Source organism: Populus alba, chromosome 4 (genome assembly GCF_005239225.2).
Source record: "Populus alba chromosome 4, ASM523922v2, whole genome shotgun sequence".
NCBI classification, from domain to species: Eukaryota; Viridiplantae; Streptophyta; class Magnoliopsida; order Malpighiales; family Salicaceae; genus Populus; species Populus alba.
Window position 1 is genome coordinate 7,219,279 of NC_133287.1, and position 18,090 is coordinate 7,237,368.

An 18,090-nucleotide genomic window follows, 5' to 3' on the forward strand; every position below is an offset into this window, starting at 1 on the left:
TAAGTTACAATACACTAAAGATTATTTATGAGAATATTAGTTACATCATTGATTCCTTATAATTATTGTAGTGCTAGCTTGACTGGACTAAGTGATTTGAAATCTAAGTTGGGATGAGTTTTTTTTCAAAGAAAAGGATAAAAATTGACCTAATGTAATTTTTTTTAAGAACACGGGTTGATTTGAGATCTGTTCAACTTTAAAAAAATAAAAGATCAAAACTTATTGTCTTGTTTCACTTTTTTTCAGTATTTTTTTTTTCAAAATGATATTATTTTTGCTTTTTTATAAAATAAAATAAAATAAATTAACTAAAATAACCCAAGTCAACACACCTAACTTGTGACCTAAAACTTGCTCAAGTCAATCACAGGTTAGGTTTAAAAACTATGTATCAAATACATATATATTTCAGCCATTAAAATATATATATCCGGATTATATTTTTTTGACTGTTGGGTGCTAGATATATCTATTTTTATCTATCCAAAGATTTTTTTTACTTGTAGAATTAATCCTAATAAATGATGTTACAAAATATTCAATTAGTTCAGAAATAAGGTTTAGGGGTTGAATAATCAGTTAATTTTTTAGTTCTAACAAATCCGATCAATTATCTCTATTTAAGGTGGCTTGTAGGTAGTACTTAGTAAGTTAAAATGGATGGTTAATGCTTGATAAGTCAAGATGGTTGGTAATTAGTATTTGTAAAAGGTCTCATGTGATAGATGTACGGGCTCTCAAATTCTTAAAGTAAATATATTTATAGAGAGAGAAAGTGCAATGATATTTTAGAAAAATAAATTCTAAAAATATATGTGCTAAAAATTATTGAAAACATAGATTGTGAACATGAAACCTGAAAGATTAATGAGAGTTTTTATAACTAATGAGTCTTGTCTTTTTATGAATAGGAGGGGCTGAAGCGTAATTTTTAGCCTAATAGTATTTAATGAGAAATAAATATATCTTACACGTGCATTAAAAAGACAGAGAGGTGATAGATCTTTAAAAGATCTTTTATATACATAGGAGTGTAGGGAGAGTGAGAGGGTGAGCCCCAATAAGAGTTAGGTTCCTCTCCTAATTAAAGTTCCCCCTAGCACTTAAGCTCAAGACTTGACCAAGTCCATGCCAAGTTGAGTCCGCTGAGAGTCCCTCCTAAAAGAACCACTAGCATTGGGCTCTTCTCATGGGTTCCTTCTATAGGTTGAGTTCCTCCTTTAAGCTAAGTTTCTTTTGGAACTCAGTCGAGCTTGTACCAAGTTGGGTTTGCCATCGAGCAATTTCCCTTGGTAACACTTGGGATGGTTTTCCTTAAAGAAACCCTTGAGATTAGGCTCTTCTCCCAAGTTATTTTTTTAAATTGAGCCCATGATGTTAGGCTCAAACACATTACTTGAAATCATGAATTTTTAGACTTTCAATATTTTTTAAATTCATTAAATTTGAGTTTGTCACTAACTAATCCTGATTAGTATAACCAAACTCGATGTGGAATCCCATGGCTTGCTGATTAATAGATTAATAGCTTGTATAAGCACCTCTAAGGTTCAAATCTACTCCATTAATTAGCCTTTAAAGAGTTGATCATTAGGATAATTAGGAAAAACAAAAGCCATATCTATAGTATGTCTCTCACGAACCTCAAACACATAGACCCAGCTGTATCTTGTCACCACCTTTACGGTATTGCCTCCACGGCAGCCTCCATGCTCCATCTTCAAAAGGCAATAACCCCCAACTGCCCCTAAATGACCTCCTCTTCGTCATCAATGCAAGGATTGGAGAGTCTTCCACTTTATTCACCCTATCGAAACCATGCAGTGAACTCCAGGTAGATCCTAATATAATGTGATATTTAAGTTCGTTGTAGACATAGATTTTGAGTCTTCAATGAAAAAAGAAGCGACATTAGGGATAAAAGTCTCATGGAACAAACTAAATTAAACCAAAAAAATTCATTAAAACAAAAAAAAAAAACACAAAGAAAAAAGCAAAAAAAAAAAAACCATAAGGGCATAAAAAAATAAAAATAAAAATAAAAAAACTGCTAAGAGTTTCACTATGCACTATACAGTGCACAGCGAAACACTAATGCATAAAATTTAAAATTAAGAAATTATAGAACAAAAGAAAAAACTAAAGGTATTAGTTTTTTCACTATGAACTGCACAGTGCAATACACAATAAAAGATTTAAAAAAGAAAAGGAAAGGAAAAAAAACAAAGGCATACGCCACGGGTTATTTTTTTTTTTGTTTGCATAAAAAATATCAAAAAAAAACTAAGATCTAAGAGTGTTAGGTTTTTCTGCAAAGATATACCTAAGAACCTTAAGTCTAGTTACAACGTTTGACCAAAGAGTAATATTTATAATATTAATAATAATATTAAATTTACATGACTTAAGTTTAAGTGAGTCTGGCTGCAACACCGGACCCAAGAGCCTTGAATGTGGGTCTAGCTACAAAGTCGTGTCATAAAAATATGATAATTAAATAAATTAATTAAAAAGAAAAAAACAAAGAAAAAAACCAATAGGAAGAAAAAAAAACTAATGAAGAAAAAGAAAAACATCTTAATTAATTGGGTTAACCCTTCAAATTAGGTTAACCCGTCAAACCTGGGATTCACGTCATGAAAGTTTGATAACTAAATAGAAAAAAAAAAATTGATTGGTTAACCCATAATTAACTGAATTAACCCGTCAAACTAAGTTAACTCGTCAAGTTTAGGATACATGTCATAAAAATTTGATAATTAAATAGAAAGAAATTTAATATTAACAAACTAAACTAGACGAAAAAAAATTGATTAAAAAGAAAAAAAGAAAAAAAAATCGGGTTAACTCGTTAAACCAAATTAACCCGTCAAACCAAAAATCCATGTCATGAAAGTCTGATAACTAAATAAAAAAAATTTCACATTAACAAACTAAATTAAACAAAAAAAATTCATTAAAATAAAAAAAGCACAAAGAAAAAAGCAAAAAAAAAAAAACCATAAAGGCATAAAAATAAAATAAATATAGCTAAGAGTTTCACTGTGTACTATATAGTGCACAATGAAACACTGATGCATAAAAGGTGTGGGGAAAGCTACAATACTTGCCCCACACCTTTTAGAGTATTGATTAATTAACAAACTAAACTAAATGAAAACAATTGATTAAAAAGAAAAAACATTTCGGGTTAACTCATCAAACCAGGTTAACCCATCAAACCGGAGATTCGTGTTATGAAAGTCTAATAACTAAATAAAAAAATTTCACATTAACAAACTAAAACTAAATAAAAAAAACCAAAAAAAAAAAAAGCTAACAGTTTCACTTTGCACTATACAATGCATAGCAAAACACTAATGCATAAAAAGAGGGGAGAAATGCATAAAAGGCGAGGAGAAAACTACAAAATTACAGTACTTTCCCAACGGCATTTAAAATATCCTACAATTAATATAACTCAAAATGAGTCCCTTTAACTCCTGCATGTATAGCAAAAGCAACTCCAACCATGCCAAATTATAACTTCACCAGCAACACGTAGGCGGTGTTGATATAATATTTTTTTATTTCAAGGTAAAAATATTCTTTTATATTTAAAGTCAATATAACTTAACTTTGTATAAATTTCTTAATAGTAAAAATATATATTTATCTCATAATTAAAAAAATTATTATACTGCTGAATAAAAATATTTTGAAATTTTTTTAATTTTAATATACAATACAATTACACTTTTAACTTTGAAAAAAACAAAATATAAAATTATTATTTGAGGTATTTTTATAATTTCATATAAATATTTTGTGTAATTATTAGGGTGGTAGGGGGCATTTTGATATTTACATATATTTTTAAATTTTTTAATGTTTAAAGCTGAGGACGCCCTAGCACGTGGGTGACTTCTAGAAAAAATTAAATTATTTTTTTCTTTCAATTATTTTTTTTATTTTTTATATTATTTTAATTTGTTAATATAAAAAATATATTTTATTTTAATATATTTTAAAATAAAAAACAACTTAAAAATTTGTTATTATAATATTGAACAAATTCTAAATAAATCAGAAAAAAAAAAATTATTCTTCAACTTGATTATTAAACCCAATCGATCTTACTTAATTTAAATCGAATTTTAATTTAAATATATTTTAATTAAATTTAGGTGATTTAATAAGTTAATTCATAATTCATTGGTGAATTAAAATTATTGGGTTAAAACGAGATTTCTCTTAAAAAAAAACTTTTACCACCGGATTAGGATTAACCCTAACTAATCCGGAATAGGATATCCAAGATGGAACAGGAATCCCATCAGCTTGCTGATCAATAGATTAGCAGCCTATATAATTAAGCACCTCCAGGGTTCAAATCTCCTCCATTAATTCTTTAGCCTTCCAAGAATTGATCGTTAGAATAATTAGGAGAAACCAAATTAAGCCATCTCTCCATGTCTCTCACGAAGCTCAAACGCTCCTCTAGTCAAGAAAATATGCATCCTGCTTCTGTCAAAAGACAAAAACTCTTCAAGAATAAACTAGTATCCTATTCGCCATCGCCATCTCCATCTTGGGAGCTTCTTTTTCTAGTGGCTCAGTATCTAGACCCTAAATCCCTTGCTACTGCTTCTTGTGTGTCCAAATCATGGTCGGAGTCATTCTCCTTTGAGGATATTTGGCGGCCGATATGCTCTGCTCACTACCCTTCTGTCTACAACCTCAAACTCGTAGAGACCCAGCTCTCTTGTCACCGCCTTTACGGTATTGCCTCCACGGCAGCCTCCAAGCTCCAGCTTCAAAAGCCAATAAAACCCCACCTGCCCCTAAAGGACCTCCTCTTCGTCATCAATGCAAGTACCGGAGAGACTTCCACTTTATTCACCCTATCGAAACCATGCGATGAACTCCAGGTAGATTCTAATGGGATATTCAGGTTCGCTGTCGACATAGATCTTGAGTCTTCACTGAAGAAGGAAGCGATACGGGAGATAAAGGTCACATGGAACGTTGTTTTGAGAGGTTGGAAAGCTGTATTTATTATGATGGAATCTTATAGTGGAAAGGCCAGCCTTGTTCCGGAGGCAGAAGACTTGTTGTTTTCCAAGGAGCTTCCATTGCCGGGGTGTTGCTCAAACATGGTCACCGCAAGCAGCCTTGTTGCTGAGCTAAAGTTGGGATTTTGCAGTGAGAATTGTACTGATGAGGAGGAAGGTATAGAGGATGACGGCAAGTTCAAGAGAGGAGAGTTGAGTTTGGCCATCATGAATACAGAACATTGGAGGTACCTAAGCATGGATGATGCTCTGAGACATTTGCAGCACTTTTTGCTGCCTTGCGATGCTTAAGTCGTTCTCATCTCTTCTCTGATCACTTCTGGGAAGCTTGCATGGTGGCTCCTCTGATCAAGCTTCTTGCAGTTCTCTTTTTTTATTCATTTTAGTTTTACAGGTCTGGCATTGTGTAGCCTGTGATACAATGATTAATGTCTGTTTTCTTCATCAATAAATTTGATCAGCATTGGTTTTTCACTGTTTAATATCTTTGACGATGCTGTTTTCCCACCAATAACATCTTTGCTAGGCTCTGATCAAATAATAAAAAAGAAGAAGAAGAAAAAGGACATCTCTGACACCACAGAAAAGAAGCCCTTCTGTCCCCAGAACTATGGTTATCGAATTCAGATATGATATAACTCCAAATAAGTCCCTTCAAGTACTCCTGCATGAATTGCAAAAGCAACTCCAGTCCTGCCAGTAAGCTCACCAGCAACCGGTGCCTGCGTCCGTGATCAGCTGGTATAAAGTATGGACAAAGCAGATACAGGCCCTGTTTTGATGAAATCCAATCTTTTTGGTGCATAACTTTGTTGCGAATAATTCAAACAAGCAGGCAATCTTCAAGAAACAGGAAGACTGTCACCATCCAACAACATTGGATGTGTGCTGGAGTGATCTTGGACTTATTTGGAGGTGTCAATTGTCAGAACTCAAAGATGTCTCTTTTAGGACAACTCTGTTAGATCACATGACATGATCTCGGAAATATTCAATGCCACGGAGGAATTATGCGAAGATCGGTGCATGGTTTTCTGTACGAGAAGACTCGAAGCGGTAACACACAGCTGTCGTTACTGCTATGCGTAAACAAACAGGCTTCTATAAACAGACAAAACTAAACAGAACATTGGCTTGCCAAATGGAATGCATGCTGTGGCAAAGCGAGCAAATAATGATAACTAACGGGAAGGTTTGATTCGAAAATGATTTTGAAAAAAAAAATATATTTTTTTAAATTAATATTTTGAATTTTTTATATTATTTTGATGTGTTTATATTAAAAATTGTTTTTAAAAAATAAAAAATATATATTATTTTAATACATTTTTTAGTGAAAAATACTTCGAAAAACAACCGCTATCACATTCCTAAATATTTTTTAAAATAAATAATTTTAATCTTTTATATTGTAATATGTACATAAAAGAAAATAAAATGTCTTGTTTTTGTTTTTTTATTAAAAAAAATATAGAAAATTTGTACTAAGAAACCATGAAGAACCTCATAAACATAAATTTGAGGGGGAAGGGGGCATCTTGTTTTTCAATTTTCTAAATGAAGAAATATTGCATTTAAACAATAAGTTTTGTATTTTAAAATTTTTTTCAGAAAATTCGAATATTTCTATGATAGGCTTCCATTTTTCTAGAGAAAATGCGGTGGAAATGACCAAATGAGTGGCAAGGACCTATACTGGTGTGAATTGATCATAACAAATCAATACCTTAATTGAAAATCTTGATAAATTAGAGTTTCAATTGAGACTTGTAAAATAGTTTATGGTTTTAATTGTATTTTAAAATACAATTATTTTTAAAATATATATTTGTTCTTACTAATTCGAGACCTATTTGAAAATACAGATATGATTATAATTATTTTTAAAAATTTTAATTTTTAAATACATCAAAATAATATATATTTTTAATTTAAAAAAAATATATTTTTAAAAACAACGTATCAAAATAATTCATAAATATAAAATAATTTAATTTTTAATAATAAAAAATTACATAAAATAATTTAAAAATAATTTAGCGTTTCCAAACTTTTTCCCAAGCATCAAAGCCCAAAGGCCCATTGCCCCAATAACGCAAGTACCCCGAAACCCTAGAGGAAGAAAGTCCCGTGGGATAAATACCACATAAACACGCCTGGCCTAATCCTTTCGCCCACAGCAGCTCTCAAGCAAGAAGCCGAGATGGTTTCCCTCAAACTCCAAAAGCGGCTTGCAGCTAGTGTCCTAAAGTGTGGCAAAGGAAAAGTTTGGCTTGACCCGAATGAAGGCAATGAGATCTCCATGGCTAATTCACGTAATGAAAACGGAAACCCTTCTTTCTTTCAGCATTTTGTCTTTTTTTTTTCTTGGTGAGTTTTGTTTAGTTTTTTATGGGGTGGTCTCAGTTTTTTAGGTTATTTGATGTTGAAATGAATCTTAAAATTTAAGATGAATTTATAATTTTTTTATCTTTTTAATTTCTGAGGTTTTATTATGTGGCTTTTTTTGTTGTTATGAAATTGAAATGGAATCTATTATTTGCCTGTGTTTTTGAAGACCCTTCTATACAAGAAAATCTGGGTTCGAGCTGAATTTATTTATGGAAATTGAAATATGTATCAGTGTTTGGTTTGGTTTGATTTTTGAAGTCTTTTCTGGCTTTATTTTACTTCTTGTAGATCAGGGTTTTGCAGTTTATTTTTTATTAGTTTTTTGTTTCTGTTTATTTCAGTTTGATGTGTTATGTGAAATTGAATTCCATTGAAATGGATAATCAAAATCGAATGGAATTGATTCCAATTATTGAAAATATTTGTAAGTAGCCCTTGGTTTTTGTTGTTTGTTCAGTTGTTGAATTTGTGTCTGTGGTTTTGTAATAATACAGGCCAGAACATAAGGAAGCTTGTGAAGGATGGTTTCATTATCAGGAAGCCAACTAAGATTCATTCTCGGTCCCGCGCGCGACGTATGAAGGAAGCTAAGAGAAAGGGACGTCACTCTGGCTATGGTACTTAACTATTTTTCTTTGTTCAATTAGATTTGCTAGAATACCTGTATTCGAGCTTGTTATTCTCATTATTGTTGATTATAAAAGTATAAACAGGCTATTTTCTTTCATGTATTGTTTTGTGTGTAGGAGCTTGCATTAACTCAGTTTGTTTGAAACCAATCAGGTAAGCGCAAGGGCACCAGGGAAGCTAGGCTGCCAACAAAGGTCCTCTGGATGAGGAGGATGCGTGTTTTAAGACGTCTTCTTCGCAAGTATCGCGAGTCAAAGAAGATTGACAAGCACATGTACCATGACATGTACATGAAGGTGAAGGGTAATGTGTTCAAGAACAAGAGAGTTCTAATGGAAAGCATCCACAAATCAAAGGCAGAGAAGGCTAGGGAGAAGACTTTGTCCGATCAATTTGAGGCTAAGCGGGCAAAGAACAAGGCTAGCAGGGAGAGGAAATTTGCTAGGAGGGAAGAACGATTAGCCATGGTAAGATATATAATGTTTGATGATGATGAATGAGTGAATTCATTGTTGATTTTCTTGATCAACTGATTCTTGATGGTTGAGGTTGTGGAATTGCTCAGCTCTGACATGTTATAAATATGGTTAAAGCTTTGAAATGTTTAAATTCCCTGATATAGGCCGAGTAATAGATAGCAATGGCAAACACCCCAGGTTGTAAATTAAGATGAATCTTTAGACCCTTGTTCTCCCTTTTGTGCCCATGTCTATTGCTGTATGCCTCATGCCTGGTTTGGTGCTTTGGTGTCCTTACAACAGTCACAGAACTTGGCATTAATGATGTTCTCCGTGTCAAATGAGATTAGATTCTGTCTACTCTCTGCCTAAGTTCATAGATATCAGGTTATTCTGTATAACATGTGATGTTGAGATTGTTCATTGCAATTATGTACAGGGACCTGGGGCAGAAAAGCCAGTAGCTGCACCACCCGCTGCTGTTTCTCAACCAGCAGAGTAAGCACATATATGACATGAATGCACACTTCGACTAAAGCAAGTTGTTTTAATCCAATATTTTGACTGTTCCTTTTCTTGCTTTGTTTACAGGGGAACTAAGAAGTCGAAGAAGTGATCCTAAGCTCCAAGGATTCATAACTTTTGCTTAGTGTCTGATCTTGTTTGTTGCTTTAGAAGATGTTATTTTATATAATAGATGGATGGAAGTTCAAAATATTGGCACTTGACACAATATGTAGCTCCTGTTTTTGTTTATTAGTAATCTATTGGTCTGTTCTTACAAGGATTTTAGTCTATTTTAGCTCCGTCGAGCTTTTTCTATTCTACATCCTGCTAGCATGTTGATTTCTTTTGAGGCCTATTTGTTTTCCGTTTATTTCTTCGTTTGATGATACCAGTCCTGTGTAGTCGTTCTTGCTTTCACTAGGACTTGCCCCGGTCAATGCGATCTTCGAGATAAAGTATCCATGTTTGGACTTTAGAGTGTCAGAAATTGTCTTACACTTGATTAATGGTTATGTGAAGAAAAAAAATCGCTTTATGAAACTCAATATGTTCTGCGAAACTGGAGAAAGATAAGCTCCTGTTAGACCTCAAGCTTGTGAATTCTTGACTGAGATTTGCAGGTACCCTTTCCCTTTCCCTTCCCCTCTTGCAGAGAGAGTCCCTGAGCTAGGCTTCAATACCCCCCGGCCAATCTTTGATTAAAGGTGGTCCTAGTTCTTAATATAACCTTGACATTTGTCCTAGTTGGCTCGTGGGTGTTCTCTGTGGATCAAAACGCTAAGATTAAGTTTTGAGAATGCAAGTTATTTGGCAGGGATGGGTTGTAATGCATGCAAGCTGGTCAATATCATTTTAATTTTTTATTAAAAAGAGCTTAAAGAAATTCATTATTGGATGCTTCATAACTTCACCTATCTAATAATTAAGCATTGCTTGTGGGTAGTTCTCTTTTGATTTGATGGTAAGCATGTTCTTATACCAAATTTATATATCAATAGAAACTGAGTTTTTTTATCCGGTTGTTTTTACAAGCTCTTACAGGTGATTTTAAAAACATACTTTCTGGTATTGATAATAACCTTTTGAATATTTTGAGCGATATTTTTTAATTCATTTTGTGATGCATTCAATAATTTTTTTTAATGCCAACTTCAAAATTAGAATAATAATAAAAAAAAAAAAAAAACAATAGTTTATTATAGCTCTATTGATTGGTGGAAGTTTTTTAATTTGATTTTATTTTATGAATTAATTCAGTGACCATTAAAACCTAAGCCAAGTTTGATGTTGAATTAGGTAGGTATTAATCTGACTAATCTGACAAGTAACCTAAAATTAGTGAACAAGATCAAAACTAAGATGAGATCTAGTTTACTATTTTTAAAATAGTCAGAATAATATCATAACCAAGCAGGTTTACTAGGTAGATAAAACAATGGGCTGTGCAAGCTTGGAAAGCAGGACAAAACTAGAAAGGCCTTTTAATTGTTTTGAAAAATTCTTCAAAACATTTAAATTTGCACAAACTAATCCATGTGGGCTTTGCCTTTGCATTGAAGAAAAAGCCAGGAACATTCTAGAAAAAGAAAACACGAGCACAAACTGAAAAGGTCAAGCTCATCAGCTCAGAGCTAGCACTATAAGAGAAGTGGGTTCTGTTCCTTATAGTTCCAAAATCAGACATCATGGCAGGAGTAGAGATGTTCCCTGGAGAATATGGTTACGTAGTTTTTGTTCTTGTTGCTTATTGCTTTCTCAATTTCTGGATGGGATTCCAAGTTGGTTCAGCTCGCAAGAAATACAAGGTCCCTTATCCAACCCTTTATGCCATTGAATCAGAAAACAAAGATGCCAAGCTCTTCAACTGTGTTCAGGTCCTCTTTCCCCTCCCTTCCTGTCTTTTCTTTTCTTGTTTTTGTTTGGTTTGGTTTGGTTTCTTGAAAGGTGGATTTTGATTTATTTATTTTTTGGTTTTTTGGTGCAGAGAGGACATCAGAATTCCCTGGAAATGATGCCAGTGTTCTTTTTGCTGATGGTGTTAGGAGGGATAAGGCATCCTTGTGTTTGTGCTGCCCTTGGTTCTCTTTTCCTTGTGACTCGGTATTTCTATTTCACTGGCTATGCTACTGGAGATCCCAAAAACCGTCTTAATATTGGGTTTGTCCCCTTTCTCTCCCTCCCTCTCTATGACTGTTTGCCATATTCTGTCTTGTTTGAGAAATCAGATACGGAAGAACATGATTTTGATCAATTTCATTATGTTCATAACATATTTTGAAGCATATTTGACATATAGGATTTGCGTCTAGTTATGAATTTCATCAACTTCAGTCAGTCTATGCATGACTCGTGCACATAATCATGTGAGTTTTATGTCACATATGTGTAGGATTAACAAGGGAATGGCTAGTATGAGCACCTATGTGCTATGTTTAAGCTATTGATTGTGTTGAAAATTCACTTTTTTGGAAGCCACTCGTGCTCACTCTCTTGGTTTTGAAGTGTTGATCCGATGGCTGAAACACAGATGCTCACAAGTGCTCGTTCCAGCCATTCCTGATTAACTATAGTGTCGGTTGCAACTATGGACATTCTTATTAAGGTAGATTCAGGGGGGAACCCCTAATACCGTAATGATAGTGATTTTGTTTTTCCTGGTGCACAGGAAATATGGATTCTTGGCTTTGTTGGGGCTTATCGGGTGCACCATTTCATTTGGCATCAGTCTTCTTCGAGGATAGTCCTTTTTCTGCTCTTTACCTGGCTTGAGCTTTTGCTTTCCTGTAATTTCCATGTACCATCTACACTTTTGTAGTGTTTTGTGTTAAATAAGCTGTACTTTCCCTCAACATTAATGGCGATGGGGCCTCCCCTGGTTTCTCAAATCTTTTGTTGCTGGTGCTGTATTATTCGGTCGCTGATAGCTCCGATATTTATGTATCCTCCACCACCTCATTGCCAGGAGATGCGTCAGATTGTTGTTGAGTTGGTCCACGTCAATAGTTTATGATTTTAGTAGAGATCCAGCTAAGTTGACCTCATCAATTTACAGTATAATATTCATCATGCTTTGAAAATGCAGCAAGAGTTGGTGACAGATTGCAACTCTCTGATTTTATTTTTTGGCTGAAATCTTTCTGATTTGAACGTGATTTGGGGTCTCATTGTTTAGTTTATGCAACCAAACCTGTAGTATTAGATGACTTGATTCAACTTCGTCTTCAACAATTCTCCCACCTGCAAGAACTGCATGCATATTTTTATGAGTACTGTCATGGCCTCCGAAGTTTTGCTAATCGGTGAGCTAATTGAAAAGATGCTAGACTTGAAGTTTAATTCAAAGAGTTTGGGAATGTGATTGCTTTGTTTTTTAAAGTATTTTTTATTTAAAAAAACATACCAATAATATTTTTTTTATTTTTTAAAAATTATTTTTGAGATTAGTACATAAATATTAAAAATATATTAATTTAAAATAAAATAAATTAAATTAAAAAGTGTTTCAACAGCAATATTAAACACCTTCTCAGACTAGGTTTTTATTTAGATATTAACCTCGAAAAATTTAATTGACTTGATTGGATTTTTAATCAACTTGGTTCAAATTCAATGGTATTAATATCAAGAGATTTTTTAAAATAAATGAAAAAAATAATATTCTAGTAAAAATACTTTACTTTACTTGAATCTATAATTTATAGTTTAATAGGATCCATACATTTTTCCAAGTTATTCTCTTAATTAACTTAAAAAAATAAAAACATCAATAAATTATTTTCTATTTTATTTTTCATGATTTAGCGAATATTGAAAAGTTTTGTTTTTAATTTATTATTTATGATACTATTAAAAATAAAATAAAAACAGTTTATTTTCCAAAATGAATCTATTTCTTGGCAAACAAACGGTCTCCATCTTAATTGAAAAGGAATGGTTTAAATTAATCATTGTGCTACAGAAGACTGTTGTGGATAGAACTTGCACATTCCATCGTAATGGATTGATGTAAACAAAATTCCTAGTGATTGAACTTACTAAAGTAGCAAATATCCATAAAAATTCCAACCGGCAATCACTTCAGCGGAGGCTAGTTATATTATTGTAGAAAGCATTCTTGTTTTTCTCGAAAAACACTATAAATTATAATAGAGTTTCTCAATGTTGTTTATTTTTTTCCCTGAATATATGCTTTTTTTTTTTTTTTTTTTAAATTATTTTTTGTTAATTTTATTTTTTTTAATATTGAGATGATTAAGAATATAGTTTTGTAATTTTTTTTATTTTGTTTTTCTATAAAGTTAACGTGGTTTGTGGGTTTGTCGAGATAACCCTAGTTGCTCCAGTTTATGTCTTTGGTGGATTTTTTCAATTGAACTTGATTTTTTTATAGTCTATTTTTTTTTCTCGTATTGTTAAAAAAATAATTTTGAAAAAAATCATGTTATTAAACTTTATGAATTAACAAAAATTAAATGATGTGGGGGAAACCATTATTCACTCAACATTTATTGCATTGTTGATTACAATAGTAATCCACGGTATTTCGCTTTATTTTTTCTTTTTATTTTTTTTTTTTAATTTTTTTTATGATTGTTTTTTGAATCTATTTTTATCAATTTTATCTTTTAAAAGTGAGATTATTGAGAATTTAGCTTCATAATTTACTTCTTTTTATTTTACTTTTATATAAGGTTAGCATAGTTTATAGGTTTGCCAAGGTAACTCAGGTTGTCCCGGTTTACGAGTTTGGCGGGTTATTTTTTTATTGAACTTGATTTTTTTATAGTTTATTTTTTTTACATATAATTAAAAACATAGTTTTAAAGAATAGTCATGTTATTAAAATTTATAAAAAAAAAAAATAAATAAAGGGTGAGGAAACCATTGTTCACCCACACATATCGCACTATGAATGACAATAATAATCCACAGTGTTTTGCTTTCTTCTTTTTTTCTTGATTTTTTTATTATGATTTTTTATTTCAAATTTGTTTTTATCAATTTCATCTTTTAATATTGGGATGGTTGAGAATTTGACTTCATAATTTGTTACTTTTTATTTTACATTTCTATAAAGTTAGTATGGTTTGCGAGATTACTAGAGTAACCTGGGTCACCCTAGTTTACAAGTTTGGTGGGGTGTTTTTTAATTGAATTTGATTTTTTTATCATCTATTTTTTCTCATGTAGTTAAAAAAAAAAGTTTCAAAAAAAATATGTTATTAAACTTTATAAAATCCATGGAATTATTCACAAGTTTGGTTGGTTGACTTGGTTCGTGAGTTGGCAAATTTAACTTTTTTAAAATTAGTTTTTTTTTTCATCCTTAAATACTAAGTTGATTGAGAGTTTAGATTCATAATTGGTTTCGTTCCGTTTTTTATGATGTTATCACGAATCTAAGAAAAAATCTCGATATTGAGTGAGTGTTTGATTTTGTAATTATCTATTTTTGTTATTATATGGTTTAAAAAATAGTTTTGAAAAAAATTACAATCCCAATAGAGTCCATAACCCAATTCACATGTTTGACGTACTATTCCGGCTTCTCGATTCATAGATTTAACGAGTTTACCCACTGATAGGATTTTTTTTTTGTTTTTGGTCATTTAATTTTTTTAATCTATTCTTTTTTTTATTTCATTATTTAATATTAGATTAGTTAGGAAATAGATTGCATTATTAATTTTTGTTTGCTTTATAAGGATAATTGTCTTAAAAAAGTGTATATTTTTAGGTTGGTGTTTAATTTTATAAGCATCTATTTTTATCATATAATCAAATAAAAAAATTATAAAAAACTTATTAAACCTAATAGAGTCCATGACCCGGGTCACCGAGAGGCCAAGGTCAATCTAACATATCATTGTCTCAATATTTTTATATTTAAAATATTTAGTTGCCCAAGTAACCCTAGCCAACCCACCTAACTTGTGATCCAAGATTTGATCGGGGGTCAACCTTCGAACCAGGTTTAAAAACCATAATTGAAAAAATAAGAACTCAAAATCTTTGAGAAAAGTTTTTAAAACCAGTTGAATTTTTGTTTTAGGCTAGGCTAAGTTAATTTAGGTAACATTAGCCAACTCACTTGATTTATGACGCAGGACTTGCCCGGGATCAACTCTTGGTTCGGGTTTAAAAAACCACGATTGAAAAAATAAGAATCAAATTTAATATAAAAATCAAATAAAATAAAAAAACAAGGGATGAATCTAAAAAAAATTCAGTTAAGAAAATAAATGAAACCAAAAGAAATTATAATGAAAGGAATAAAAATCAAATTAAAAAAAAAACAAAAACAAAAATGAAGTATGAAATTGAAAATAAAATCAATTAGAAGAAGGGTGAAAAGCAAAATACATATCAATTAAAAGAACGATGATAAAATGTGACATAAAAATAAAATAAAATAAAGTTATAAAGGATAAAATTGAAAAGAAAAATTATAAAAAGAATTTAAAGTAAATACAAAATGAAATCACAATTGAAATAATACTAAAGATTGGGATATTTTTGAACTTTGGGTGGGTGGATGAGAGAGAAAACAAGGTAAAGGAAAAAAAAAATATATTTACTACCTAACGGCATTCAATTGGGTGTTTTCAAAGATCAAAGAAGGTGTCATTTACTGCGACAATGGAGCGCGCAACCTCTATATATTGAAGTGTGATGAGTATATACCAACAATTTTTTATTTTATTTTATTTTATTTTTTTATAAATATCAAAACAACTCTAACCGCACCTAAAATTTACCAAAAAAAAAACTGGAGTGCAAAAGATGCAACTGCCTTTGAAGACAAAAGCATTTGTCCTAAAATCCAAAGATATTTGATAATCTCACTCTGCTAAAGAAATGGAAAAACCTAAAAAACCCATCTCCCGAAGCAAACTGAAACTCTGCTTCCAATAGTATTTTGAACTTTACACCGTGCAATCGAGAGGGCAAAAAGCATGTATACCTCTCACCAATTCTACAGTACCAAAATCATCCTGTGGGAAAGTCCAAACATACCCCTCAAACTAACCTATGTGTTTTTCTCTTCTAAGAACAATTTGGTAAATTTATTGTGCGGATTCGAGTGAATTGTTAGAGGAGGTATAGAAAAACACTCATAGTTTTGAAATGCAGCCCGACTCGACGAATCGACCCAAAACTAGAATTGTGCCATATTGAAGAAAAAATAAAGGAAGAAAAAATCCGGTGTAACCCGATGACCCGGGAAGACCCGGCCGCAAACCCGTTGACTTTTATTATTATTTTTTGTTTTTTTACTAAAACGACGTCGTTTTAATTTTATTTAAAAAAAATGACCCGACCAACCCGACGACCCGGTAACCTGGTCAAAACCTGAAACCTGGACCTTGGACCGGACCGGGTCTTAAAATTATGAAAACACTAGTTTCTTTTGGTATATTTTTTTTGTGATGCATGCATAAAATAAACAATATTTTATTTTGGGTCATGTTTTCTCACCCCTTCTTGTCGTCGCTATTTTTTATTCATGTTATTAAATTAAATAGGTTTATCAAATCTAATCGAGTCAATGAATTAAGTTTAAGATTTTATTTTCTTTTTAGGAACACTTTCATCATATTAGCATTTTTTTTCATGCCGGGAAAAAAATAGATGAACTCAATAATGGAGTAGCATGGATCACCAGTTTTTTTGAAGCTATTATTTGCTTATGGGTATTTAAAGCGTGCTCGAAATACACTAGACAGTGAGCCTAGCCCACTCCGAAGGCCAGTCAAATTACCTTATCTGAATCGCGGATCCTTTTTTCTAGGAGAAACGTGGCTTCATAACGTCCTTTGATGTTTTTTCCCGTCAAATAAATCAACTTTAGATGTTAAAATCAGATTATACCATCTGTGTGTGCAAAATAGAAAATCATTTTTTTTTTTAAATGTTTAGAAGTGTAGTGATAATTATTTTTAAAAATATTTTTTATTTAGACAAGAATTAAAATAATATTTTTTTATTTTTTAAAAATTATTTTTAATATGATACATCAAAAAATCTAAAAAAATTAAATTAAGTAAAAAAATTAAATTTTTTAAAACCTTGATTCCATCCATCTTCTGAAACAGCTAAAAATCTAAATTTTACTGCTAAAATTAAAGTTTTATTAGTGTTTCGAGTAAAAAAACAAATATAAAAAAATATAAATATGTTTGATTGGTATAGAAAAACATTTTTTTTACTGTCTTCTATCTCTTAACAACAGTTAAATATTACCTAAAAACCATTTAAAAAAAAAAAATTATGGAGCAAAACTCTGACGTTCCTTCCTCTGTTATTTTTAGTGATTAGTTTTTGATAACTTGGGGAGGTTATCTTACTATATAGTTATGGTTGTTTTTAAAATTATTTTTTATTTAAAAATATATTAAAATAATATATTTTTTATTATTTTTTAAAAATTATTTTTAATTAATGTATTAAAATAATTTAAAAATACTAAAAAAATATTCATTTGAAGTAAAAAAAAAAATTTTAAAAATTAAAAATTTTTTAAAAACACTTTTAAAACACAAAAACAGAACTTTTATGACAATAATATCATTAGTAAAAGTAGGAAGGTTGATTTTTATGCACCGTTTAGGAATGTAGTGCAAATTATGTTTTCAAAAATTTAAATTTTAAAATTAATTTTTTATGTGATTTGGATTGTTTTAATGTGCTGATTTTAAAAATAATTTTTTTAAAATAAAAAAAATATCATTTTAATATATTTCAACAAAAAATATTTTTTAAAAGCAACTGCAATTACTACAATACTTTTAAATAAGCATCCAAACAGTACCCTCCGTTCTTTTTCAAGTGGGCCCCTCGGGGCCCAACCAATCCAATGGAGGGCAGCTTTTTCATTTTTTTTCTTTAACCCCTTCAACTCCCCTCCCCTCCACTACGATTAGAGATGGTCAAGGTGTGGAGGGGCAGCTTGCGCAATCACACTTTTAATCTCCCTTGATGACGTTTGTAATTGCGTTTTAATTATTTTATATTTTTAAATTGTTTTATGTATTTTAAAATTAAAA

General features: G+C 31.2%; 3 protein-coding genes across 3 annotated transcripts; all 3 read left to right on the top strand.

Annotated features, from left to right (window-relative positions):
- The first annotated feature begins 4,496 nt into the window (after nt 1-4,496).
- Nucleotides 4,497-5,348, top strand: LOC118030315 (probable F-box protein At5g04010). Its single transcript, XM_035034374.1, has one exon. The coding sequence runs from the start codon at nt 4,497-4,499 to the stop codon at nt 5,346-5,348; it is 852 nt and encodes a 283-aa protein (XP_034890265.1).
- Nucleotides 5,349-7,205: 1,857 nt separating this feature from the next.
- Nucleotides 7,206-9,320, top strand: LOC118030290 (large ribosomal subunit protein eL19y). The gene is made up of 5 exons (XM_035034353.2): nt 7,206-7,372; nt 7,943-8,065; nt 8,232-8,545; nt 8,976-9,034; nt 9,128-9,320. Exons 1-5 carry the CDS (start codon nt 7,261-7,263, stop codon nt 9,150-9,152), a joined length of 633 nt encoding a protein of 210 aa, XP_034890244.1. The 5' UTR covers nt 7,206-7,260; the 3' UTR covers nt 9,153-9,320.
- Nucleotides 9,321-10,618: 1,298 nt separating this feature from the next.
- LOC118030291 (uncharacterized) lies at nt 10,619-11,928 on the top strand. The gene is made up of 3 exons (XM_035034354.2): nt 10,619-10,917; nt 11,028-11,200; nt 11,709-11,928. The coding sequence occupies exons 1-3, from the start codon at nt 10,729-10,731 to the stop codon at nt 11,782-11,784; spliced, it is 438 nt and encodes a 145-aa protein (XP_034890245.1). The 5' UTR covers nt 10,619-10,728; the 3' UTR covers nt 11,785-11,928.
- The last annotated feature ends 6,162 nt before the right edge of the window (nt 11,929-18,090 follow it).